The 27739-nt window shown below is 47.8% G+C and overlaps 1 protein-coding gene across 3 annotated transcripts in view; it reads left to right on the top strand.

Annotated features, from left to right (window-relative positions):
* The window catches only part of LOC135912866 (uncharacterized), a 59224-nt gene extending 32019 nt beyond the window's left edge, over positions 1–27205 (top strand). For all 3 annotated transcript variants that reach the window (XR_010567805.1, XR_010567807.1, XM_065445439.1), the window contains 3 exons: positions 570–661; positions 14574–14796; positions 26952–27205. Coding sequence is in view for 1 of the 3 variants with exons in the window: in XM_065445439.1 (XP_065301511.1) it covers positions 570–661; positions 14574–14796; positions 26952–26984 (348 nt within the window). In the remaining 2 variants the exon portion in view is untranslated. The remainder of the gene's footprint in view (positions 1–569; positions 662–14573; positions 14797–26951) is intronic.
* Positions 27206–27739: the final 534 nt, after the last annotated feature.

Below are 27739 nucleotides of genomic sequence, written 5' to 3'. Positions count from 1 at the left end.
TAGCAATAAACAAACTACACCCACCTTTACAACCACTTTCAACTTCACTTTAGACCAGTCGGAGGCCTCACTTTCTAGCTCGAACCAGCGAGACCACCTACAGATGGTTAGGCGAGCAGACAGGTAGCTGCGGCAACATGGCTTCTGAACAAAGGAGTCCCGTACAAATCTTGGACGACAAGATAATCAAGCTGCATCCATCGCGAATTCATGTTTTATTCCAACAAATGGTTTTAGCAACAAAACAGAAATCAAGAACAATTGAATTTAAGACATTTCAGTAGACATAAAAAAGGTTAGCTCATCACTGATTACAACATATACTTTGTGTCTCCCGATGCATTTATTCATTTTCTTCGTCCTAATGTATCCGTCGAAGCATGCAGCTCACTCGAAAGAAGCTATTCTTCAATAAACAAGAACGGGTAAGGTAGCAAGTTCGTACCCTAGGTTCTCAAACAATCAAGATTTTCGCGTCAGAATACTAACAAAGTCCATCGATTCAAAGTGTCTTTCCGCGACCGCCAACAATGACGGCGATGCCATATTAAAAAGTATTTTTCTTTTAGGTAAAACTTTTCACGAAATTGGCCTATTTCTATGCTGGAGACACGGCCGTGATAGAGGGAACGTATAGGAAAAATACTAAAAAGTACAAAGGGTAAGTATATGAAGGGAAATACGCTATCATACATTGTTTACACGCAAAAACCTTTACTAGTGATAATAGAGCCCAGGAGAAATTTCTACCTAAACCTGGTCGTTACAAGTTGTCACATATTGACTCATGAATTGTTTTAGAATTTTGGGCAAAGAATTTACCTGCTCAGCAATTGTTCACTTTCCTTTTTCTTTCTGCTGCTTGACTATTGCCCTGTCATGTTCATCACACACTAGCGTTACTCTTGATCTCACCTGTAGCAGACACCGCCAATTATGGCCGCGGTAATACCACCTGAAAATTAATTTTTGGATTCTAACGTGCTGAAGCCACGACGTGATCATGCGCCACGCCATGTGGATGCGACGCCGCAATGGCTTAAACGGTGCGGGTCAGGTTTGACTCACAAGGTACGAATGATTCCAAGTTATTTAGTAACAATTTAGTTATTCACAACAAGCTATCGTAACTCTGCATGAGACAGCGACAATTACATTACGCAAAAACGGGCAATATATCTTATCTCATATACAGTAAACGCTGTATTGTCACATGCATCCAAGTGTCATGCTTCATTGTCATTTGGAAGAGAACTTCGCTGCTGACAGGGAGATGCGCATGCTGAGGCTGCGAGTACAGAAAATGAGGACTGACTTAAAAACAGCGCGAGGTCCGTCTTCATTTTCTGTTTTCGCAGCCTTAGCATATGCAAAATTCCTGAAGCCTTGCACTTTGTATCGAAAATGCCCTCGAAATTCTCCGGTAATAGATGGATTCCTGTAAAATCTTCCAATTAAGATTCACTAATAAAGTCGCCGCTACAACCTCCTCGAAGCATGGTTCGCGTTTTTTTCTCTCGTCATCACACTGGTACAGTCTAACGCGTGTTGTCCGCTTCAAAAGAATATGTTCATCAATTTAATTTGACACTGCTGATGTTCACAGTCAAGGCTAAAATGGACTCCGACAAAAAACTACAAACGAAAAGAAACCAAGATGTTTCGGCTCCCCTACCGGCGCCTTGTTTATTTACATGGCTCCCAGGGGACACTGTGAGCAAAGTCCTTCGTATGAGAGGTGAAGCCCCTTGGGATTTTCTTATGTTTTTGGTCGGCGTCTGTTTTAGCCTTGACTGCAAGCAATCCAGACCAGACTAGTTTTCATCGAACTCTTGATTTCGTTACTAATGTTCCTTCATTGACATACCAAGGAATATTGGACAATGCCCTTCGGCATTCTATGGAACTTCATGGCATTGCTTCAACGCAAAAAAAATGGGCCCAATTCTTACGAAAAATACTGTCACGGTGTCACGAGAGGGACAAAGACGACGATCACGAACAAGATGAAAGAGACGACGAAGTGGGGCTAACCTAACGTTGGGCCAAACTGGTTGTACCAGCCATATCTTCTGCAGAGTAAACACGTCCCATTTAACCTTGTGTCTCTGCCCGTTTCATTTTTGTGGCGCTGCGAGGTTTTGCACAAGGCGGAACTCCGCAGCGGGTTTTTCCTCGGCCGTCGTACCATGCTGACAGACGATCAGGCCGCTAGATTAAGCACGGTGCCACCACACGGTGCATCTGCGCAATCAGCATCCGCTACACCACAAACGCCAGTCGTCTTGACCCATCCGCGCGACCCCGGCACCTTCTCTGGTAATGGCACCGACAGAGTGGACATCGAAAAATGGCTTGAAATATATAAACGAAACGCGTCGCTGCAAATAAGCGGCGGAACCCGACAGTGATGCTCGCAAATCTTCTCTTCTACCTCCAGGGACCAGCACGCTGACACGCACAATGAAGAGTTGACATGCTGGGACCTATGCAAGCAAAAACTTCGGCAAGCTCGCTCGTCGCAAGTGCGCCGCTGCCAAAGGCCTGTCCTGTCGGGCTCAGACAGCTATCGAGTCGTACGTTGCGTACATCCTTGATGTCCAAGCTCTTTGCCGCCGCATCGCTGCCAGTATGACCGAGGCTGACAAAGTGAGGCACATTCTGAAAGGCATCGCCGATAATGCGGTTAACTTGCTGATTTTTAAAGGCTGCTCGATGGTAGACGAAATTATCCTTGATTGCAGACGATTCGAAGACGCAAAGAGCCGTCGCATTGCCGGACAGTTCGTGCGGCTTCCCAACACCGCCGCTACGTCGTCGTGCGAAGACGCTCATTCGGCCCTTCAATCGTCCACTACAGAGAGCGTTGTCCGAATTGTGCAGCGCAAAATCGAAGCTGCGTCGCCATCTTCTTTCGCTCGCCCTTCTGATATACGCAATCGAGGATCTCCCTCATCCACGCAGTTGCCCACGCAGAACTGGTCAACGCTGGAATTCGACCTGTGTGCTTCGTAACACGCCCTCCGGTTAGGCCTGGCCCTCTTCATGTACCTCCACCGACATTTCGACGCTATCGAGATGCGGCCCAATGGCGAACACCAGACGATAAGCCCATATGCTTTCATTGTAGCAGCGTGGGGCACAATTCTCGCTATTGCCGTTATCGTCAGCCCTCGGTTACACGCTCAACGTTCTATTACCGCCACAATGACAACCAGCGCCAGCCATATCATGCTCCAAATGACCCGACATACCATGACCGGCGGCCCTTCTGCGTCCACCGGACTCTCGAGCCGTTCGGCGTCGCCACACGATCGTCGGTCCCGCTCTGCCCTGCCCCGTCGTTGTTGATGGCCTCAAGCCTGTTTCACATGTTGCGATTTTCGTCGCACCGGAAGTGCGATTTCCGTCGTTTGCGATGAAAATCGCAGTCGCAGTGCCGACACCCGATTTTCGGCTGCGACCTACCAGTTGGTCACACAGTCACTTCACTTCGTTCATTTTCATTTCGCAATGAAGTTGCGAAATGAAGAAAATGAACTTCATCACTTCATTTTCGCAATGAACCTTTCAAGTAGAAGTCAGCGTACCCTGTTCTTACTGCTTCACACCATACATTCTTGCTACATTGGCCAAATAAAAGATTTTATAAGGTGCACAGAAGCATCATAAGGGCCCTTAAAGTGTCTTGTTGCAGTCTAAAAGAAATAAAGAATAGTGTGGCTGCAAATGGCACCAGAGAACACATAGGACGAACAAGAAAACCGAGATGATCTAACAACCCAAAGCCTAAATTACACACCGAGTAAATGCTGACAAGCAATAGACCGGAAAAAAGGAGAAGGAAAAATTCATTTGTGTTTGCTGACAGGAAATGCATCCATCTATTACGGAGGCCATGTTGACAAGATTCTCCCAGCATTTTTAGATCTACAGCTTCCGTAATTTCTCTAGGCAGCCGATCTGCACAGGATGCTGGCTTCTTCCTCTACAATGCACGCCTAGATGTCGAGAGTGCATTGTAGAGGAAGAAGCTAGCAGTCTGTGGAGATCGACTGCCTAGAGAAATTATGGATGCTGTAGAATCAAAGACACTGGGGTGATCTTGTCATCATGGCATCTGTCACACTTTCAGAGATGGATGCGTTAACTGTTGGGATCTGTATGGACATCAGTTTTTGCTTCTGCTTTTTGTGTAACTTCGATTTATTGCTTGTCAACCAGCATTTGTTCGGCATGTAAAATAAACTTTCATTTTTTAGTACGTCTCATGATCGTCTTGGTCTCTAGCAGAAAGGTGTTCATTCAATTTACAGTGAAGCTGTATATGCCTAGGCAAAACACTCGTGGTCCGATCCCAAAAACTCTAGTGTAGGGGTATGAGCCATTGTTTAGGGTGGTGTGAGCAATTGCATTCGTCTTGCATGATGGACGGAGAAATTTCTTGTTGGGTAGACATAAGAATGCTTATGCATTTGAAACATACATTTCATCATCATCATCATCAGCCTGGTTACGCCCACTGCAGGGCAAAGGCCTCTCCCATATTTCTCCAACAACCCCGGTCATGTACTAATTGTGGCCATGCCGTCCCTGCAAATTTCTTAATCTCATCCGTCCACCTAACTTTTTGCCGTCCCCTGCTACGCTTCCCTTCCCTTGGAATCCAGTCCGTAACCCTTAATGACCATCGGTTATCTTCCCTCCTCATTACATGTCCGGCCCATGCCCATTTCTTTTTCTTGATTTCAACTAAGATGCCATTAACTCGCGTTTGTTCCCTCACCCAATCTGCTCTTTTCTTATCCCTTAACGTTACACCTATCATTCTTCTTTCCATAGCTCGTTGTGTCGTCCTCAATTTGAGTAGAACCCTTTTCGTAAGCCTCCAGCTTTCTGCCCCGTAGCTGAGTACTGGTAAGACGCAGCTATTATACACTTTTCTCTTGAGCGATAATGGCAACCTGCTGTTCATGATCTGAGAATGCCTTCCAAACGCACCCCAGCCCATTCTCATTCTTCTGATTATTTCCGTCTCATGATCCGGATCCGCCGTCACTACCTGCCCTAAGTAGATGTATTCCCTTACGACTACCAGTGCCTCGCTGCCTATTGTAAACTGCTGTTCTCTTCCGAGACTGTTAAACATTACTTTAGTTTTCTGCAGATTAATTTTTACACCCACTCTCCTGCTTTGCCTCTCTAGGTCAGTGAGCATGCATTGCAGTTGGTCCCTTGAGTTACTAAGCAAGGCAATATCATCAGCGAATCGCAAGTTACTAAGGTATTCTCCCTTAACTTTTATCCCCATTTCTTCCCAATCCAGGTCTCTGAATACCTCCTGTAAACACGCTGTGAATAGCATTGGAGAGATCGTATCTCCCTGCCTGACGCCTTTCTTTATTGGGATTTTGTTGCTTTCTTTATGGAGGACTACGGTGGCTGTGGAGCCGCTATAGATATTTTTTAGTATTTTTACGTATGGCTCGTCTACACCCTCATTCCGTAATGCCTCCATGACTGCTGAGGTTTCGACAGAATCAAATGCTTTCTCGTAATCAATGAAAGCTGTATATAAGGGTTGGTTATATTCCGCACATGCATTTACATTATACAACATACAACATACATTTATCTACGTATTATTGTAGGGAAGGGACACAGAGGGGGACGGGTTAAGACAAGATCATGATGTCATAATTATCTCGCAGCAAAGGTGTGGTGGGCCATTGGCTAGACCGATAGTGACGTCGTTTCTCTCAAGCAGCAGAGCGAACGTGCAGCAGTCTCTCTCCGACTTCCCAATAGGTTCAAAAATGAGCCCCTGTATTTAATTAAATGAAATGTGCAGCCCCGGTGCGTCACTTGGTAACTACAGTGCATAACCAAGTCATAAGTACTATGATTAGCGCATTAGAAAACACAAACGCGTAGCATAATTTAAGAAGACATTGATGGACCCACTGGATTAATAAAATGAACCACGCATTGCACTTTCCATGATGGTGATCTTGCAAACGCGGTGTGTGGCATTCGAAATAAACAATGTGAGAAACCCAAGCCAAACGTGTGTATAACCTCATTAAGAAACACAGACATAACCAATAATACAGAAAGACTTGAATAAACCATTGGAATTAATCCAGGGATAAACACCGGGACCGCACATTTCAGCTTCACTGGTTTACCATCTGTACGGCGTGCATGGGCAGTAAGTTTTTCTGTTATGGTTTGTTAAGTATTGTATAATGTTGTGCCAGTAAAACACGTTGGCCTAGTTGGTGCATTGTATTGGTACTGCTTTTTTTCTTGTTTTTTCTTAATGTTGTGCCCTTCGTCCTTTTGTAAGAACTTTCTTATTCCCCTTCGCATAATACTCCAACCATTCAGCCTGCGAGGTATATAAATAAATAAGTACATAAGCACATGTCCTCGCACCATACCTTGCTCAACAAACGTCACTGTGTTATGTCTCACAGCGTGCATCCACATTAACTGCCGTTTGCATTTCGATATAGTTTGTGAACTGTGTAATGCATAAAGATTACATGAAATTAAGGTTCTGACCTACGCGGTGCATAAGTGAACCTTGCAAAAGATAACATGTTGGATTGTTGAAAGTAAGACAAATTGTATATATCGCAGTTCATTTAACACCATTTAATTGACCACTAGACAAAAACTTCACTTCGCATAGATTCCACGACGTACACTGAGTCTGCAATTTTTTTTCTTATTAATGTGGTCGTTACTGCATGGTCACATTGTAGATTTGAAAACAAACTTCAATAAATTCGTTTGTTGCAATAGAACAATAAGCGTAGATCACTGCGATTGCAACACCAGAACTTGATACAGACATGCACATTATAGGATGCAGACAAATACTCAGGGCAAATTCCAGAAAGTTTGTATCCTGATACTTATGAAAGTGAACAGTTTCCTTCCATGGCTGTCAATGAGAGGGAGAAAGAAAACCTTATTGTGTTCATGGAACAAAAACGCATTGATAAGTTTAGAGATATAGTCATTTCTTAACACTTTCGAAATGAATAATTATAGCTCGCTATCGAGATTGAAGCAGCCTTTCGACAGCAAGAAAAGGAATCATATTTTCCCGCTCTGATCACTGAATTGCAGGAATTGCAAGCAGGCATAAAATTCTGCCAATTTAATCTGTTTAGAAATACCAAATTGAAAGAAACATTGAGACTTGCATTTGTACTTTCTCTGGCTGAGCAATCTGGTTTGAAATGACTCCCATAAGCATGTAACAATGTTGATGTAACAGAGGTTAAATGCATGACTAGCTTAAGAAATCTGGATGATTGCTATAGTATACAGTGAAGAAACTATATTTATTAACGTTATTAATATAATAATAATATTTATTTACATAATATAGGCTAACCATGGGCGGTTTGCGAGGCTGAACAGAAAGCTGAAAAATTCTACGGCAAGTGCGCCTACCGTGACGATCCTGCATTATGAATAGCGCGTATTGATATGGTCTTCTTAGAAGTTCCGAGTATACTACCAGCGCGAGACACAGGACAACAAAGTGGACGACAAGCCTGTCTTTTAGAATGCTATGTTACAACGTGCAGGTTTCTGCAAAAGTGACGCTAACTGCTCAAAACATTTGATGCGTCGGCTTTTGCGCCTTTAGAAATATTTGGAGAGCACTCCCATATGTATATTCACAGCGCAAGCACGGCGACGGACGAACCGGGCTAGAGCTAAGGTCGAATTTCATAACACAATTTTCATTCCACGTCCAGTAATCACGCACAGCATTTCAGGCTTCGTTCAGGGGCACAAGCAGGCTTTCGGGTTGGTTCTTGTTGTGTTTGACGCCAGAATGTGGCTGGGAGCAGGCCCCACATGTGCGCAATAACGGGCAATATACACGCATCATTTCTCCAGAAGCTGAAGCCGAGCACGGGTAGCGCGAGGATCTTGTTGGGCTGACATGACGACTTCGTGGCAGCCGAATCCCGAATACTGCATATGCGGTGAGGGCAGCTATATGAACTTGTCGATAGGTCATCTTGTAGATTGTTTTAGCGCAGGCAGGACGGAACGGTCATAGAAAGACGATGAGACAACACACAGAGCAACACACCAGCGAACAGCTGTTTACGTGCGCCTTGTCGCACCGAGCTTCAGAAACCACCGTCGCGCACTGCAAGACAGATCTTAACTAACGCGTTAAATTAATAAACACGCATATTATTTCTGATTAAGTAAAGTCAATAATATTATAACGCAAACGTTTTATTCATCACAATAAAATAATTATACAGCGTGTGTCACGAAACCTGGCGGTAATCAAGCCTGGGCGTCGCACCCGTCGCATTGTTGAAATCGCAATCATGTGAAATGGGCCCTCTAAATATCGCATTGTGACGCATGCGACTGCACCGAATTTCGTCGTTCCAGTCGCAGCATGTGAAACAGCCTCCACCCTTCTGTACGCTCATCCCCGGAAAACTGACGGATGCAGCTCCCGGAGGTGACGCTGTATTGGACTCTCGAACTGCAAATCCTCTCCTTGCTTTGCCGAGAGATCCGAACCTTATCGCCCTGGAAGTTGATGCCCTACCTGTCACTGCCCTGATCGACACCGGCGCACACATTTCAGGCAGAAGCGCTGATCACCGGGAGCGACTCGACTCAATAAAGTGCTCACTCCTGCCGTCTACTGCGTAGTACGAGTCGCTGATAGGGGAGCTCCCGCTGTGCTGGCAATGTGTGCCGCTTGTGTCAGCGTCGCCGGTCACCGCACATCTGTATTGTTGTATGTACTTGACCATTTCCCTTAGGACGTGATGCTAGGGCTTGATTTTTTATCTGCCCGCTCAGCTACAATTGACTGCTCAGCAGGTGTAGTCAAACTTGATTTCCCTGGTGTTACGCAACTTACCGACACCGTGCCGATTCAGCTCTGTTGCGTCGACTTTGTTCTTCTATCTCAGCAGGCGCTGACCTGTATCACTGCTGTGCCCAACCCCTGTGTATGGTGACTATGTCGTCACTCCCTGCGTCAGTGCCTTACTTTCGCCCGGCGTGTAGTTTCCCCACACCGTAGTGACCGTATCAGCTAACAAAACTTACCTTCCGCTCCTGAATTTCAGATTCTGCCCTCAAGTACTACCCAAAGGGATCTCTCTCGCCACACTGTCGCCATCGCATGAGTTCGACCTTCCCTCTAGCCTCTTCCCTCTTCTTCCAACTCTTTCGTTGGCTGCGATTCTCATTCCGCCATGTCGCCTCGAGCGTACGACAGCATTACCAAGAAGATAGTCCTGGACCATACCTCCAGACAACTCGACGAGCTTCGTCATCTGCTCAAATCTTATGCCGGCATTTTTGACCTTGACGGTCGGCCTTTGGGACAAACCTCCCAGTTCAGCATCGCATACATACCGGCGATGTACCGCCTATTCACAGACGGCCCTATCGCGTTCCACACGCCAAGCGCCGAGTAATACAACAGGAGGTTGATAAGGTGCTTACCAAAGATATTAATGAACCATCGTCGAGCCCGTGGGCTTCCCCTGTTTTCTTGGTAAAAAATAAGGACAACACCTGGCAATTCTGCATAGGTTACCGCCATCTAAACAAGACAACAAAGAAAGATGTCTATCCACTGCCACGCATAGATGACGCATTGGATTGCCTACACGGTGTGACCTGTTTTTCATGGTTAGACCTGCGCTCCGGTTACTGGCAGATTGCCATCGATGACACGGACCGTGAGAAGACCGCATTTGTTACGCCAGATGTCCTTCATCAGTTTCGAGTCATGCCATTCGGCTTGTGCAATGCTCGAACCACCTTCGAGCGTATGATGGACACGCTCATGCACAGCTTTAACTGGTCTATATGCCTTCGTTACCTCGACGGCGTCATCGGGTTCTCGCCGACCTTCGCGACACAGCTTGTACACCCTTCGTCTATTCTTTCCGTCTTCCATGCTGCTGGGCTACAATCAAATTCTTCAAAGTTCCCCTTTGATCACCGCCATATTGCTATCTTCGGTCTTCTCGTCGACTCATCTGGCGTCCGCCCCGATCCCGCAAAAGTTCGTGCTGTTCTCGATGTTCCTTTGCCGACCTGTGCCAAAGACGTCCGCAGCTTTGTAGGCTGATGTTCTTACTTCCGTCGATTTCTTAGAAACTTTGCGTAAATTGCTCGGCCTCTGAATCTGAAGGAAGGTGCTGACCACGATGCTGCCTTCCAACGCCTTATCACCCTGCTCACAACTCCTCCAATTCTTGCTCGCTTCGACCCATCTGTCCCAACAGAGGTCCGTATGGAATTGGCGCGGTTTAGCTCAGTGTCAACGTGGGCGGGACAAAGGACAAAGCAATTACTCCATTGCAGAGTGCCAGTGCCTTGCACTCGCAAGGGTAGTGAGCAAATTCCGCCCGTACTTATGCGGCCGACCTTTCACTGTGACCACGGACCATAACGCTCGCTGTTAGCTCTCGACATTTAAGGATCCAATGGGTCGTCTAGGTCGCTGGACACTACGTCTTCACGAATTCACCTACACAGTTGTGTACAAGTCCGGTAGGCTGCACCAAGATGCTGATTGTTTGTTTTCGGTACCCCGTCGACGCTCCAGACTCCAGTGATGCAACTGCTGGAATATTCACGCTCTCCGCCATCCGCCACATCGGCGAGAAGCAAACACGCAATACATCCTTCCGCGATCTCACCAGCCACCTCCGTTCTGACGAGTCAGACCTTTCACTTGGCTTGTTCCTCCTTTTGGGCGGCATTCTATACCTCCTAACTATGCGCACCGAAGGACATGACCTTCTGATAGTCGTTCCTTCTCATCGCCGGCAAATGTACTCGCTCAACTCCATGATGTTCTCACCACTGACCCCCCAGGGTGTTTCCAGAACCAAGAACCGTATCCGGACACAATTTTCCTGGCCTTGACTCTACCGTACCCTGCGACGTTATGTCGCTGCTTGCGAACAATGCTAACGTCGTAAGAAGCCTGCTCTGCTTCCAGCTGGAACCCTCAAGCCAACTGATATACCCACCGAACCGTTTTATCGTGTTGGCCTCGAGCTGATGGGCCCTTTCTCTACCTCCGGAGCTGGAAATAAGTACATCGCCGTTGCAACGAATTATTGAACCCGATATGCTTTTACACGAGCCACTCAGACCAGTTGTGCTACCGACGTCGCAGACGTCCTGCTCCAAGACGTCCTCTTACACCACGGAGCTCCTCGCCAGCTTCTCAGAGACAGGGACCTCTACTTTTTATCTAGGGTTATTGAAGATCTACTTCGCTCTTGTGCCACTAAACACAAGTTCCCGACAGCATATCACACTGAAATGAACGGCCTCATTGAACACCCGAACCGAACACTTACAGATATGCCCTCCCAATACCATTCCGAATATGCCGAATACCAGCCGCGTTTAAACAAAGTCTCAAATAACATGCCGAGAGAGCACTTCTTCCTAATAACACATTCATTTACGGCACCAAGTTGTCACAATCAGGTGTTGTTAAAGCGGTGTTTCGATTAGAAATGGGCGGGGAAGTCACACGACTGAAGGGCGTCACCGTAGAGGGCGCACTCATTTGTAGAGGAGGCTCTTTGCCCTTGATCGCCGCTCTTTTACAAGGTGTACATGAAAGCGATCCAGAGGGCGGTAGAAGGAATAAATGTCGGGTTTATTCTCTCATACAAACACACGCGCACGATTGTAAAGCAGCAGCTTCCAGATTTGTTCTATGCAGATGGCACTGTGTTGCTTGCTACCAGGCTAATTTGTGGATACTCTGTGGATAAGCAGGTGAGAAGGTGGGATGGAAATGTAGATATAAAACGATGTTTCGTGGTATTCAATGAAACCAATGAACAGACACTGTCAACACAGGGCCAGGAAGTACCTCAGGTAAAAAATTCGCATACCTTAATGTATAAACAAAAGATTATAATAGGTATATGGAAACACAGAAATGTATATAATAGCAAAGGCTAAGACAAATACGGCCATGATGAAACACAGATCGCTATGCGGATATAATCACTACTAGGTACTCCGGTGTATGTGGAAAGGTGTAATGGTTCGAGGACTCACACTTGGGATTGCTGTTCTTTGCTTGAAGTCAGGGGTAAACTCAGGACTCGATGGCAACTCAAGGTTAGTGGGTCGCCTCACGTTGGGCGCTCACGGAAAGAGTACAAATGAAGCTGTGCAGGTTGCAGCTGATTTCGAAGAACGACAGAGGAATTTGAAAGAAAGAAAATGAGCTGCGGGCTGCGAAAGTGCAGGAAAAATATTGTCTGACAGTAGAGGAAAAGAACAATGAAGCTTACGAGCAAGTACGTCACCTGCTTAGTAAGCAACACGGCAACAAAGAACGCCAAACGGATAGTCAAAGAGGCTGAGAGAATATGCTTGGAGGTGGTAATAGAAAGGAAACCGGCTATGAGCAAATACCTAAGAGACAAAAACGAAATCAGGAAAGAGAATTTATAGCTCAAAGGGAAGCTCTTCAGATTGCGCAGCGAGATCGGGATGCTTAGAATGCGTAGTTATAAAGCGAGGTACATCAAGGAAGCAGCATGTGCTTGCTGCGGTAAAGCTATGGAAACGATGGGGCATATTCTACTGGAATATGAAGATATGCGTCGAGCTAAGATAAGCGTTTCGCGTACAAACGACCATAGGATTTAGCTGGGTGTGCTGCCGTTTGAAAGGCGAAAGGGCAACCGTTAAGGCAGCGCAAGCGATAATGGTTGCTGGCATAAATCGTACAGCCAACGCCTCCGTCGGTGCCCTGCCTTTTAAGCGGCACGACATCCTGGTAACATTAGCGCACACAACAGTACCATATCTAGAGAGAAGGAGGAATATTTCATTAATGAAATAGTGTGGGAGGTGAGCCTGAAGCATACAGTTCTCTACAAAAATTGGAAGACGCTTAAGCTTCGCCTTCAAGAGTGGAACGCGACAGCGTTCCTGTCGACCCGCCAAGGTGTGTAAGACAGTGGGCTACGGCTCAGCGACTACGCGTCCCGCATCGGACGCGGTGAGCGTTGAGCAGCGCCGCGTTCGGCGCGGCAACGAAATGTGCGCCTGAGCAAGCGACGCATGCCTGAGCAGAAACAGCTCGTTTCTAAGGCAACACCACATTCACTAGAGACGCTTTTGTACCGCTTTGAAGCATCGGACTCGTGGCTCAGTGGTAGCGTCTCCGTCTCACACTTCGCAGACCCTGGTTCGATTCCCACCAGCCCATCTTGCAAATTGTTTTTTATTCAAGAAGTGCCTGCTGGGATTTATCGCTCACGGCCAACGCCGCGGACGCCGACACCGACGCCGACGACACCGGCTTTTCTGCGACACGAGCTCCTTAACGCTGTCGCGTTAAAAGTCACTAGCGCCAGAGGGAACTCGGGCGCTAGTGTCTGCGGGAGCTGCAATGGCAGCGTTTGTACCGGCATGGGAATTATTGGAATTATGTGGATTTGCCTAAACGTTGTCCTTTTGTATTCAAACGGCTTTGTGACTTTGTAAACTCGTCGTTCTGAGTGGTGTATGGCGTAATAAATAATAAATAAACATAATTAAATTGTCCTACGACAGGATATGAACACAGGAAATCTAACACAGAAGCCTGATATTGAAACCATTGAGCCACGGACGCATGTATCGACGACCGAATGAAACGCCCTTGTGAATTTATCGCGGGCATGCCAGTGCCGTGAGACGCTTGGCGCGTTTGGATTCGGCCACCGGGACAAGCTCAGTCGTTGCAATTAATAGCAATTGTTTGTGTTCCCGGCGTCTTCTGCACTTCGAAGAGCATAGACTGCGCTGAAATTTACGACAATGAGATTGATGTAGCGTAGTATACAAAGCCACAAGAACGTCTGAATCCACAAGCACGAAGAACAGACAAATCCATGTACTTCCCATAATTCCCATGGTGGTGCAACGACTGCAGCGCCAGAGTTCCCTCTAGTAATTGTTGTAGGGAACTCTGTGACCTGAAGGACATGCGGCTGACTTGCTACTCCGCATGGAGGAAAGGTGGCATGGGTACGACCGGGACACAAGAGGCAGGTGATTGGCCCATGTCGGCTTCCCGTTTGTGCCTATTTTTGCCAGCAGGGACCCCAGCCGTAGCCCTCGTTTGCCTCCCATATGCGCGGTAGTTCTTCTACCTGATGGAAATCTGCAGGAGAACACCGCCAACATCCACCGCAAGCAAACTGCCGCACAAATCAAGCGGTATGCTGCGTTCTCCTTCCGTGCGGTGTTTTAATTGCGCAGTTTTTTCGCAGCGCTAATAAAATGTGCCATTGAGATCCTTTGCGCAGTGTGAGTGCCACGCAGGCTTTGATATAAATTGTAAAATCAACTTGCTTCAGTGACAGGTTGTAGGCATTAGTGGCAAATGGGAGTGTATGTTTCAGTCCTGGTGCTCCTCTTTTGCAGGTGCACATCCGTGTAGCCACAGAAAAACCTTTCCTGCTCTCTCTCGACTCGATCTCTCTAACATTTTAACACCTTTTCATTGTGTGCAGCATTGCCCTAGGAGTCACAAGACAGCTTACTAGCGATTGTGACATGGCAGACTTCGCTATCTACAGAGGCACCAGCGACTTTGTAACGTTTCATGTGTCTGTGGGAGAGAAGGCCACCGTCATCAGCACCAACAAAGAGTACCATGTCTTAACCAAAATACAGGTGCTGAACCAATGCTTAGGACTCGCAATGCAAAATATAGAAGTCCTCAACTTTGAAACGGTGAGTATCGCGGTCTTCCAAGTATAATCCAAAGAGTAACTCTTTTATCGTTTCTTCTCGTTTGTGCTTGAAGTTTGAAAGCACATTTAACAACAAAAATACATTGTGCTTGTCAGTTCGGAACCACTCTGATTGCATCTGCCTTAAATACAGCAGTGAAGCGTAAGATAGAGAGTCAACAGTAATATCTTTTCCGCGAGCCATCAGCGAACGGAACGCATTCCTCCAAGTATTTTTTTAGAACGTGGCCTTCCTGACTTCGAAAGTCACATGCATTATTATGGGTAATAAACATCACTGTTGACAACGCTTTACTCTTTTCTATATTTTAACAAATCATGAGCTAACTTGTGATGGCTTTTTCTTTGTGCGCATAAAAGTAATTTTACAGCGTTGTGTAATATTTGTTCCCAAGATATTTTTAATCATGTTCGCTAGTCTATGTTTGAGTGGTAATGGTCGCTATATGCTTCTGTGTTTTTGTTCAGTTTCGTTCACTAAATTCTTTTTTTCTTGCATTCCCTGCTTGGTATTCGGGCTGCAGTACGTACTTAACAAAACATCTAAAGAAAGCCGTTATCCTTGAAAAACAAGTAATTCTTCTCGTGCCACGTTTATGTGAACATCGGTGTTAAGTCAAGACTTCAAGGATGTTTGTGCGGACCATAAAGTAAATGTTATGCAAACCTAGGATGTTTGACGATGGATCACATTCATGTCACTAATCAGGTTATCGAGAAATCCGAAGAGTACAATAGGCCTTTCTATATGGCTTTCATAGATTAAGAAAAGGCATTTGATTCAGCAGAGACACCAACAGTCATAGAGGCATTACGTAATCAAGGAGTACACACCGCTTACGTAAATACCATAGAAAATATCTACAGAGGTAACACAGCTACCTTAGTTCTACGCAAGAAAAGCAGGAAGAAACCCAAGGGTCTGCAGCATGTAATAAATAAATAAATAAATAAATAAATAAATAAATAAATAAATAAATAAATAAATAAATAAATAAATAAATAAATAAATAAATAAATAAATAAATGGGTCAGACAGGGAGACATAATCTCTCCAACGCTATTCATTGCGTGCTAGGCAGAAGTATACAAGCTATTAAACTGTCATCGGCAACCGGCAACCTTTGGTTTACCGATGACATTCCTCTATTCAGCAACAATGCAGACGTGTTACAATGAATGATTGAGGACCTTAACAGAGAGAGTGTAAGAGGGGGGTTCAAGATTGATATGCAGAAGACAAAGATAATGATGAATAGCTGGGCAAGGGAGCAACCGTTCAATATCGCCGGTCAGCCTCTAGAGTCTGTGAAGGAGTACGTTTACCTAGGTCAAGTAATCACAGGGAACCCTGATCATGATAAAAGAAATGCATAGAAGCATAAAAATGGATTGGACCGCATACGTTAGACATTGTCAACTACTGACTTGAAGCTTACCATTATCATTGAAAAGGAAGGTGTACAATCAGTGCATTTTTCCAGTGCAGACATATAGGGCAGAGACTTGGAGACTGACAAAGAAGCTTGAGAAGTTAAAGACCGGGCAAAGCGCAATGGAACGAAGTTTGCTAGGCATAACCTTAAGAGACAGAAATAGAGCGGTTTAGATCAGAGAGGAAACGGTTATAGCCGGTATTATAAGTGACATTAAGAGAAAAAAATCAAGCTGGGCAGGTCATGTAGTGCACCAGTTAGATAACCGTTGGACCATTAGGATTCGAGAATGGGTACCAAGAGAACGGAAACGCCGTCGAGGGCGGTAGAAGACTAGGTCGTGCGATGAAATTAGGAAATTCGCGGGCGCTATTTGGAATTGGTTGACACAGGACAGAGGTAACTGGAGATCGCAGGGAGAGGCGTTCGTCTTGCAATGGACATAAAACATGCTGGTGATGACGATGATGTCAACTGAAAGCTAATAACTGAAGTACTTTCATAGCATTATGCATATGAAGCGCTATTTTACGCACATAAAAGAGTATACTAGTGCAAGGGCAATGCGATGTTAAGCGAAACGTAGCATGGCGAGACAAGCGTAGTAACGCAATTCTTTAGATGCAGACGCAGCCGCCATTTAAAGGCAACACTGGTGCACATTAGATGTGCGCGCCCACTACAGGGATGACTTGCATTGCTAACTCCTTGCATGCCTCTCTTTTGCTGATTTCTTTACTTGCCTGGGGTAATGGTTTGTACGTATTGATGGCAATGGGATGGCAACGCTATAACGAACTCGGAGTGATCGTAATGTAACCACGCCTGTCTGGCAATCGCTGCACAAGGACGGCAGAGTTGCCAGAGCAGCATGTGACGTAGGCATGGCAACGATGTAGTAACAGAAGTGACGGGACAATAGAATGACATTTTAATGAAGACGACCTAATGACGCTTAGTGAATCAGTGATGAAGCACGCTGAAGACGGCGGAATGAGAACAATGCCATTCAGACTATGGAATGACAACAGCTGCGTGAAGATGACGGCATGCAGAATATTGCACGATTGCAGCGTTGTAAGGATGACATGCTATGAAGGAATGACGACGAATGAGTAATTGAAATTTAATATTACCGTTTCTACGCAGACTACTAAGTGACCACGGTGGAACAATGGTGATGGATCCACGGCAGGACAGACGAGGACAAAGTGATGATGGCACTGTAAGAATGCCGGAACAATTACGATTTAACCCCAAAGGCTTTGGATATACGCGACATGCTCCGCTCTTGTCAGCCTTTGCCCTATTGCGCTCATTTGCAAAGGATGCCCATGAGCATCGTGGCATGACGAGGACTGTATGGCGCCGACGCAATTATGACGACGGAATGATGAACAAGGGACGACGTTCATGTAATGGTAAATGCGGCATGACACGTAACGACGGCTTGACGACAGTAATATTACTAATAAATTATGACGATGGTGTAATGACGACAGCGTGGCGAGGACATGACGATAATGGGATGACAACGAGTGTACGACAATGATAGCGTGACAACGATGGTGTGATGACAGCCGAATGACGAAGCTGGAATGGCGAGGTTGTTATGACCAACAAGGCTTAACGATAACGGCATGCCAGCGCATGAGTGATGGCGACTGTCTAACGATGACACAAGGTGCCGATGACATGACAACGGTGCACAATTATGACTGAATGACTGCAGAATGATAACGATTGAATGAAAAAGAATCGTATAGATGGATTGACGAAGATGGTAGGATGATGAAGGCTTGACCAGAGTGGCATGGCGTTACTTAAGTGACGACGGTGGTAAAACGAGTGTGACGACGACACAATGACGACAATAGTGTGAAGATGACTGTACGACGACGATGGCTTGACGAGTGTTGAAAAGATATTTAGAATGATGCCGATGGAATGACCGTGGCGCTGTCACAACGACGGTTACACAACGAATGCTTTACGACAATGGCATGGCGGTCGCATAAAACAATAGGATGACGGCGAGGGTATGACGGAATTAGTATGACGATGACTGTATCAGCAAGGCTGCGTGAAGGTGGTGGTAAGACACAGACAACATGACGACAGTCGGAAGACGAAATTAAAGTTTGAACGACATTTGAACTACCGCGAAGGAGTCCCAAGTGGGGGGGGGGTGACCATATGATGTAATAATGAATGATTGGCGACTCTCTGGTGACGATTCAATGACCACGATGGCATAAGGACCATTAGTAACCGCAGTTGTCGTCACATAATTAGTGGCTTAAACTATTTAACAACTTATGCCACTGAGTAGTCGTACAAGGCCTGAAGACGCTGGCATGACGAGAGTCAGATCACGAAGCTGCAATGTCGACGATGAGATGACCATGAAGGCATAAGGTCCATGTGCACATTCCTAGTGGTTCAAGCTAGTAGGCAACGAGGTCACTGTGTTAGCGTGGAAGCACAGACAGACAGACAGACAGACAGACAGACAGACAGAGAGGCAGACAGACAGACAGACAGACAGACAGACGGACGGACGGACGGACGGACGGACGGACAGACGGACGGACGGACGGACGGACGGACGGACGGACGGACGGACGGACGGACGGACGGACAGACGGACAGACGGACAGACGGACAGACAGACAGACAGACAGACAGACATACAGACAGACAGACAGACAGACAGACAGACAGACAGACAGACAGACAGACAGACAGACAGACAGACAGACAGACAGACAGACACTCAAAACCGCTAAAGCAGGCAAGGAATGCTAATCACATTCTAGATGATGATGATGATGATAATGATGCTCCTTGCTGGCTCCTGGTAACAGAAAGACATGTAATTTGTCACAATTGTAAACGCACACAAAAGGAAGTGTTATAACTCAACTGTTACACTGCTACCGTACGGGAACGGCATCCGGCCGCACGGCCAGGAGCATAATGATGCCCACACAAGAACGGAAACACTGCGCCCGTTTATTCAGTGACAGTCCTTTGTTCAGACGTTCTCAAGCCGCTCCGGCACGTGCGATGACGTTGGTCTCGCACCAAGGCGAACGCGGCTTTCTCTGTCTTCGCTGTCGTTTTCACTTTGCAGCACTCTTCCCTACTTAAGGTGAGTACCGCTGTAGGGATTTTCGTATACGGGTCGATTTACAAAGCGCAGCTGGTTCAGCCTCTTCTGGTAGCGTCGGTACATCAGCTGGTTGATTTTGCGAAGGTTGTGCCGGCACAGGACTGTATCGAGGACGGACTTGATCCATGTGACGCTGAAGCTCCCCTTCTGCCATTTCGACGGTGATCATTCGGGATTCCCTTGCTTCTTTCACTGTGGCTGGCAGCCACCTTTCTCTCCCTCCGATGTTGCGAGCCCAAACAGGAGTGCCCGGATTTAGCTTGCTTTCTTGATCTGCCTGTGAACAGATAGGAAAGGTTATGGGTGGTGGAAGGCATGTGTCCAACCAAGAAGGGATCTGGTATCCCAAACGTCGTTGAGACAGTGATGGTCCATCATCCAGGAGCGTTCTACGGTAGCTAAAGAGCAGTTTAGCCAATCGCTCAGACAAGTCACCTGACCTAACCTTCTTGAGGCCATCTTTCAGCGTCCGCAATGCGCGTTCAGCAAGCCCGCTCGATTGGCGGTGATATAGTGCCATAGGAAAGTGCTTTATGTTATTTCCTGTCAGAAACTTCGTGAAAGTCTTTGACGTGAACTGAGTTCTGTTGTCTGTCACAATGTTTCTTGGTACGCCCAGCCTGCTGAAGATTTCACGCAAGGATGTAACTGTCGATTGTGCTGTGGAATGACGCACTGAAATTGCTTCGATCCATTTCGAATGTGAATCTATGGCCACTAGGATCATGGTGTTATTTGCTGGACCAACATAATCCGAATGGACACGTGACCAATTATCGTGCGTTAGTGGCCAGCTTACTGGTATTTTCGCCTGGCGGCATTGCGCTTGCTTGTATGCATGCAGCACCATTCCTACTGATTTCTTCAATAGCTCCGTCGATGTCGGGCACCACACGACAGTACGGGCCAATGACTTCACTGCAGACATTCCCTGGTGCATGTCGTGCAGGAATTGCAGCATGTCACCACGAGAAGCCTCGGGAATAACGACTCTGTGACCTTTGTAAATGGCTGGCTCATTCTTTCGTGCGAAGTATGGGCGCAACCGCGGATCGGGTGCTTTGCGCTCCTTTAAGCAACCATCAAGCACGTAGGACTTGACATTTCCAAGTACTTGATCTTTCTCGGTCAACTGTCTCATTGCTTGCGACGAAACGGGCGTGTCATCCAGCTGCTGCAGCGAGTGCACGTACTCGTGTAGCTCCTCTGATGTGTCCTCGGTGGTTTCTAGAGGAAGCCGACTGAGTGCGTCTGCATTCACGTTGTCCGAGCCAGGTTTGTACTCTATCTTGTACTGGTATGCTCCCAGCAGCAAGGACCAATGCTGAATTCTTGCGCCAGCCATGATGGGCGTGTGACGATCTTCGCGAAATAGACCCACCAGTGGCTTGTGATCTGTGATCAAGGTGAATCTTCTTCCCAGTAGGTAGCCCCGAAAGTTTGGTACCCCGAACACTAGGGCCGACGCTTCACGCTCCAGTTGGGAATAATTCCTTTCCGCTTTGACAAGTCTTCGAGGGCGGAAACCTATAGGCTTGTCAACGTTGTCAATGCGATGGCACAGTAGCGCTCCGATTCTGTTCGGTGACGCATCGCACTCCAAGCGCAGCGGCAGTGAGGGATTGAAGTGAGCGAGCAATTTGGCATTGCACAAAGCCTTTTTTGACTTCTGAAACGCTTCCCGTTGTTGACAGCCCCAATTCCAGCGACGTTCTTTGGTTAGCAAATCGTAGAGCGGGGATACCAGACAGGCCATATTGGGAAGGAACTTGCTGTAATACGTGAGAAGACAAGTAGGAACGCAGTTAGCTCACGTTCTTGGGTGTTGGCGCCTTCATGATAGCGTCCATGTTCTTCTCCAGAGGTTGCAGCCCTCCAGTACTGATCTTGTGGCCAAGATATGAAACCTCAGGCATCCTCAATGTGCACTTGTCCTTCCTTAGCATGACGCCATACTCTCGAAAGCGCTGGGGAACTGCCTTGAGGTTCTTTCCGCCGTCATTCCCCTTCTCGGCAACCTGAACGTCGTCCAAGTACGCCTGGACTCCCGGCAAACCATTCATGACGTTGTACACTATTCGCTGAGAGATAGCTGGGGCAGAAGACACACCAAATGGCAGGCGATTAAAGTAGAATGATCGCCGATGTGTGTTAATGACCGTCAGCTTCTTTGACTGCTCATCCAGGGGAACCTGGCTGTAAGCGTCTCGAAGGTCCAATGTGCTGTAAACGTCACCCTCGTGCAGTGCAGCAAAAAGGTCTTTGATTACCGGGAGTGGGTACTGCTCCGTCACACAGCTGGCATTTACCGTTAGCTTGTAATCGTCCCACAATCGAACTGTTCCGGCTTTCTTAATTACCAGAACTATCGGCGTCGCCCACTCCGAGCGAGCCACCGGGGACAGTGCTCCGGATTTAACAAGCCTGTCCAGCTCGTTAAAAACCTTTTCTCGCATTGCATATGGAAGTGGCCTGGCTTTGGAACCGCATCCTCCTTCATGTATAGATGAGCGGGACATAGAGATGAACCTTGAACATACCCAGTTCAGGTGCAAACACGTCCTCGTACTCACACAGGATCGCTCGCATGTTTAGCCCTTGCTCCTTAATGCTGGACACGCTCAAAACCGCAGCCCCTTCGTTGTTCAGTGCCTGAATGAGATCACGGCCGCACAGGCTCGGTCCAGAGACGCGAAGAATGGTCAGTGACGCCGTAACAGTCGTGCCGAAGTATGAAACTGGGAGCGTTAGCTTCCCGGCTATAGGCAACGGACCCAAGTAGCATGACAACTTCAAGCTGGATTTTTCAAAGCAGAGCCAGCTTGTGCGATGTTGGCAGTAGACGTCCCAGGACACCACGCACACGGGTGAGCCGGTGCCAATTTCCATCACGATGTCGGCTCCACCCCAGCAAAAACTGCGTCGTACCGGGCTGACAATTCCGTTGTCTGCGGTTGGTCACGGCTTTAGTGTATACAACTGTGCGGAGAGCTCGGCTTCGGCATTTTCCATTAAGCCGTTGCTCAGCGCCAAGCTCTGCTGCGGTCTATGTCCTTTAGATCGACACGCTGTAGCTAGGTGCCCCGTTTCCGTACAGTTGAAACATTTGGCGTGTTTAAATGCACAAGTCGCCTCACCGTGCTCACGGCTTCCATACCGATGACAACCTTTAGACGATCCACTCGCGTGACTGCAAGCTTTTCCTGCCTGTCGCTGCCATCGATCGCCCGCTAGTCTGCGCAGCTCGGGCTCTTCTTTCGGTTCCGTCTGCTTCATAAGCTGAAGAGCCTGTCGTGCAGCCTCTGCTGCAAGCACTATATTTTCTGCCTCCTGCAATGTCAGTTTCGGGTGAGAAAGCAGTGCCTTCTGCATGTCACTGCTACGAATTCCGCACACGATCCTGTCTCGCGGCAGACGGTCCAACATGGTCCCGAAGTTGCATTTATCAGTTAGGCGTCGAAGCTCCACGATAAGCTGTCTCTCAGCTCGCTCTCATCTCGCTGTGCTCGTTCTCATCTTTCGCTGTGCTCGTTCGCCCGGTTACACCGGGCCGACGCTCACTTCAGGAACGGCTGCCTAGGAGATGCGCTGTGAAAATTTCTGGCCGTACACATCTCACGACGACTGCTGATGGTAATGCTTTAGCATGAAATCAATCTAGCGACACAGCGAAGTGCCACCGTAGCAACGAGTTATGTACGAGGCGCGTACCACCACGGGAGACCTCTTTCGAGCTTCCCTAAAAAAAGCTAGCGCCGCCTACGCTTAGCCTGCACGTGACCTCCGGAATATACGATGCGCCTGCGATTGCGTACGCTGAGACGCGCGTCATGCGGCAACCAGGCTTCTCTCTCGCGCTTCTTGCTGGGCGTGCTGAGCCATCTAGTGACACTGCTGGGAAGACCGCGCGTAGCGTCCGAAAACGATAAGCGCGGCGCGCCGTTTCCTATAAACGCTGAGGATTGCTCCCGCGCAAGTCGCACACTGAGTGAGCCGAGTTGGTGATAGGTTTCATTGAAGAGCAGCTACACCCAGTGCGTTCATGGCGCCGCTCGCCAAAGCATTGGCGTGAAATGCGTTCGTTGAAGAGCGACATGTTCCCAGCGCATTTCGGACGCAGCCTTTTCATGCGTAGTGTTGTTGCTGTGCTTGAGGAACCCGTGTCGCGTGGGCTTGTTTCCACTGGGGATCGCATAAATTTAGGGGATCTTTTTCCTCATTGCGTAGCGGCACAGTGTCAGTGGCGCACGCCTAGTTACTCAACTAGGCCCCACCAATGACGTTCACTGAATAGCGGTACACACCTGCCGGCACATGAAGTTGGCATCAAAGAGGTTCACTGCAGAGTGGCGCAGACTGAGTGACACACACCCAGTGCGAACAGCGACACGCTACCGAGTCCCACGTCCTCACTGATCCATGTCGGTGTGAAAGGGGTTCGTTAAAGAGTGGCACGATTGTACGCATTGCGACATACTCACTGGCTCGAGCTGACCTGACGGTTGCATGCGAACCTTGGTCCCTCGACACAGCAGCTTGATGCGTTACCGCCGCGACCTTTGACTATCAGCGACCCAAATAAGCGGGAAAATGGTTAGATACAAACATAGAAACATACATGGACACATAGATGCCTCACTTTAAGGCCTGTAAGGTATTTTTGAATAAAAATGGCTGTGGCTTAGCTAAGGTTAAGCCCAGGATGCGAAGCATACTAGCGTTTATTTTAACGCGACAGCGTTAAGGAGCTCGTGTCGCAGAAAAGCCGGTGTCGTCGGCGTCGGCGCTTGCTCAGGCGCACATTTCGTTGTCGCGCCGAACGCTGCGTTGCTCGACGCTCACCGCGTCCGATGCGGGGCGCGTAGTCGCTGCGCCGTAGCAAAGCCACCTAGAAACAGTCTCTGTAGCACGCCGCAACCTTCGCTTCTCATCCCAACGAGCAGCTCTGTCTCCAGGAGGCATCTCACCTCGTGAGTTTCTAGCAGAGGCAAGCGCAGCTGCTTATATACCGCCGCGACGCCGCGAGCGACGGCGCGAGTTGGAGCCCCGTTTCTCCTCTGTCCTGACGTCACGGTGTCACGTGGTATTGAAGGCGACACCGCCGCGCCTGAGGAGCTGGGTTGAGCTCTCGTAATACGCTTCGCATAAAATGAAACGTACAAACAGACACAGACAGCCCCCAGAAAGCTCGTGAGGTGGTCCATGAATGTTTAAGGGTCCCTCACTAGATCTGGCCACCTTGAGCTGTCAAGCGCAGAGCATACAATACGCCATAACGATCATGTCTGCGAAGTATTACATCGTTACGCGCCGCGGAAACACCTCAATTTTCAAACCAAATGCCGTTTTCTCTTCTCCTCGCGGCCGCCGTGTTCCAAGCAGGAGGCTTACGTACACGTGCTAGGGCGCCTACACACACGTTTGCTGTGACGTCCCTCGCGGTGACACGTGACTTCGAGAATTATTCTAGGCAACATGTGTTATTTGTGTAATACGTAGCTTGAATAGACTAATTAAAGCTTAGAGGCGTAATGCAACACACAAACCGAATGTCTGCATGCTCTTTTTTTTTGCTTCCCACCGCTGCAAGAGAGATGTACTTCCGTTTCGTCTGCTTGTCCCAACGTAGTGCAATCGCTCGCGCAGACACTGAATTTATGTCATTTTGTACTGCGTTCAAGCGCGAGATCACGCTCTGTGATTCGCTTGTGTCTGCCTCAGTATTCGTGTAGCTCTGACTTACACGGTCAGTCGGGTGTCCTCGTGCACATCGCGCAAGTTCGTGCCCTGCGCGCAGCGAGACAATCACGACAGCTCACGCGGGATGCGGTCAGCGGAGGTACGCCGAGCCGCAAGAAAGCGAGGAGAAAAAAAAATGAAAGTGCGGCCCGTGACGTATGCGTCACGTGATCCTCGAAGTCCGGTATGGGAAAACGCAGGGAATGGATTTCGCTTGCGGAGGCTAGATGGGGAGAGTGGGGAGAGTGGACAGAGTGTCTCGCTTGGCAGTGGAGCTCGCCTCCCAAAATCATGGGTTCGCGGCACTGAAATATTTCTATCTCGTCTATTAACGTGCCGATTTGGAAAATGTTTGCGGCAGAACGCTCACTAGAGGACACGCAACAACTTCCAGCGCATAATCGAAATTTGCCATGGGGTCTGGTGTGGGGCCCTTTAACGCATCAAAGGCCTGGAAAAGCGATCGACAACTTTTCCTGTACCGAGGGACTTGATAAGATTGCGTGTTTTTAGTAAATTATGCGCAATGAGTAAAAAAACCTGGGATAGCTTATTGGTGTTGCGTAATTCCTAGAAATTGCTCATTGGTTTATTTGTACGGTTGAAAATACAGCGGAGTCGGCTGCGTCTAGTACACAGCCGCAGTGGGGTACATGAACATTCTTAGGCATGCTGCTGAGGGTGTATGGGCACTGGGTTAAAAAACGACTTAACAACATTTGCGTAGTTACTGACGCATTACAAAGCTCACACGTGAAACTTATCACATAGCTAGTGGGGGTCCCACCGCCTAACCTTGTAATCGCGCTCACTCTATATTCGTAGTGCGCCCTTGATCAAAGATGGAGGCGCGAATTGGCGTGGCTCCGTACTGCTGCTCGATTCTCTTCACGCCATATCTGAGCAGCACATGTAGAACACGGTGCAGCCATAGTCGAGCGCCTGTCCATACTCTGCAATAAATTACGAAGTTTTTAAATCTTCAATGAATTGAACTCCGGGGTGTTATGTGCCAAAATCACGATTTTGTTATCAGGCATGCCGTTGTGAGGCATTGCGGAATAATTTCCACCACCAGGAGATCTTTAACGTGCCCCCAATGCATGGGCCGCGGGTGCTTCTGCATCTCGCCCTCGTCAAAATGCGGCGGCCGCGGCGAGGATTCGATCCCGCGACCTCGTGCTTAGCAGAACAACACCGCCACGAAGTCATCGCGGCGGATAAAGTTTTGAATCTTATAAGTCCTGATGAGCACAGATTTGAGTTTCCCGCATTATACCTATAATGGCTCAATGAGCTCTCAAGCGCGATCACTATTGCTCGGATCGACGAAAAAAATTCCTCTCGCTCTGATTGCCGAGAGAGGGGCTAAATATAGCTCCCATTGCGTCAAGCCTAGCGTAAAATGAATTAATGTGTGTTGTTTAGTGGCGCAAAGGCCACGTATGGCCAACGAGCGCCAAGACAGAAGCCTAGCGAGACAACAGCGCGTGACACAACAATGAGCGGCTTATGGCATCTTTACAATACGCAACGACACTAAAGTAAATCGCGTTGTTCGGATATTTGGAAATATGTAGGTGATAATAGCATTACACGTTTTCGTTGCATGTTCTTTTATCAAGTGACCCGCTATGCTGAAAGAACTGAAAAAAAAAACATTTCCCGCCTAGTATACACGTCAGGTAGCTAGACGTATGCATTGGTTACCTGTACAGTGTGGATGAGGTACCCTAATCTAATGTCTAGTAAATTGTACTGACTTCTTTTCTTATTATCTTCCAGTACGTAGCCATCTGGTCTTATAATCAAATATGAAACTACAAGGACATCCAGCACCGGGCGCAGTTTGATGTGCCACACGGAGAGGCACGCACTTCCAACTACTTCATTTCCTGAAGATAGCAAGCCCTACAGCTGGACAGCACATGCTGAGAGGGCAGCAAAACGGAGCGTCCACCAAAACATGAAACAAAGAAACGATCTTCCAGAAAGCTAAACATATTGGTCTAGAGTCAATACAATATATTCATATACAAGCTTCACTATATGTTTTTCTTTTTTTTTCTTCAAAGGACGTGACTCTGACAGCTCATACGCAGTGTCACAACTTCGTTTTACTGCACTAAGCAATTATATAGAAACTCGAGCCACGCTTTCACCACCACCACCTGGTGGTCTCGAGTACAAGGCTGCAAGCGGGTTCCGTGTGGCACAGCCCGCCGAGAGCGGCCGACCTACGCGCCGTGTTTTAGAGGTCATGTGATCATTGTGGATGCGTGCGCGAAAATCCCAGGGTGAGCCAGAAGGCTGCCGACTTATTCCCGCACGCCCAACGTGCTAGGTCACGTGATGCATCCCGCGCGGGCGAGTGCATACGCGGCCCGTCGGTCGTGTTTGGAGAAATGTGAGGTCATGTGATCTGCTGCGGGTGCCAGGATGAAGGCCGAGCATGCGAGGACGGACCGGGAAGACCTTGGCCTATCGAGTTTGCGAGGCACCACAAAGTTCCTTCTGGTGAAAGAGGTCGCTGCACACGGCGTTCGCTTTAGATTAAGCACGCTCGCTCTCCG

This window comes from Dermacentor albipictus, chromosome 8 (genome assembly GCF_038994185.2).
Source record: "Dermacentor albipictus isolate Rhodes 1998 colony chromosome 8, USDA_Dalb.pri_finalv2, whole genome shotgun sequence".
NCBI classification, from domain to species: Eukaryota; Metazoa; Arthropoda; class Arachnida; order Ixodida; family Ixodidae; genus Dermacentor; species Dermacentor albipictus.
This window is presented reverse-complemented; position numbering and strand designations above follow the sequence as displayed.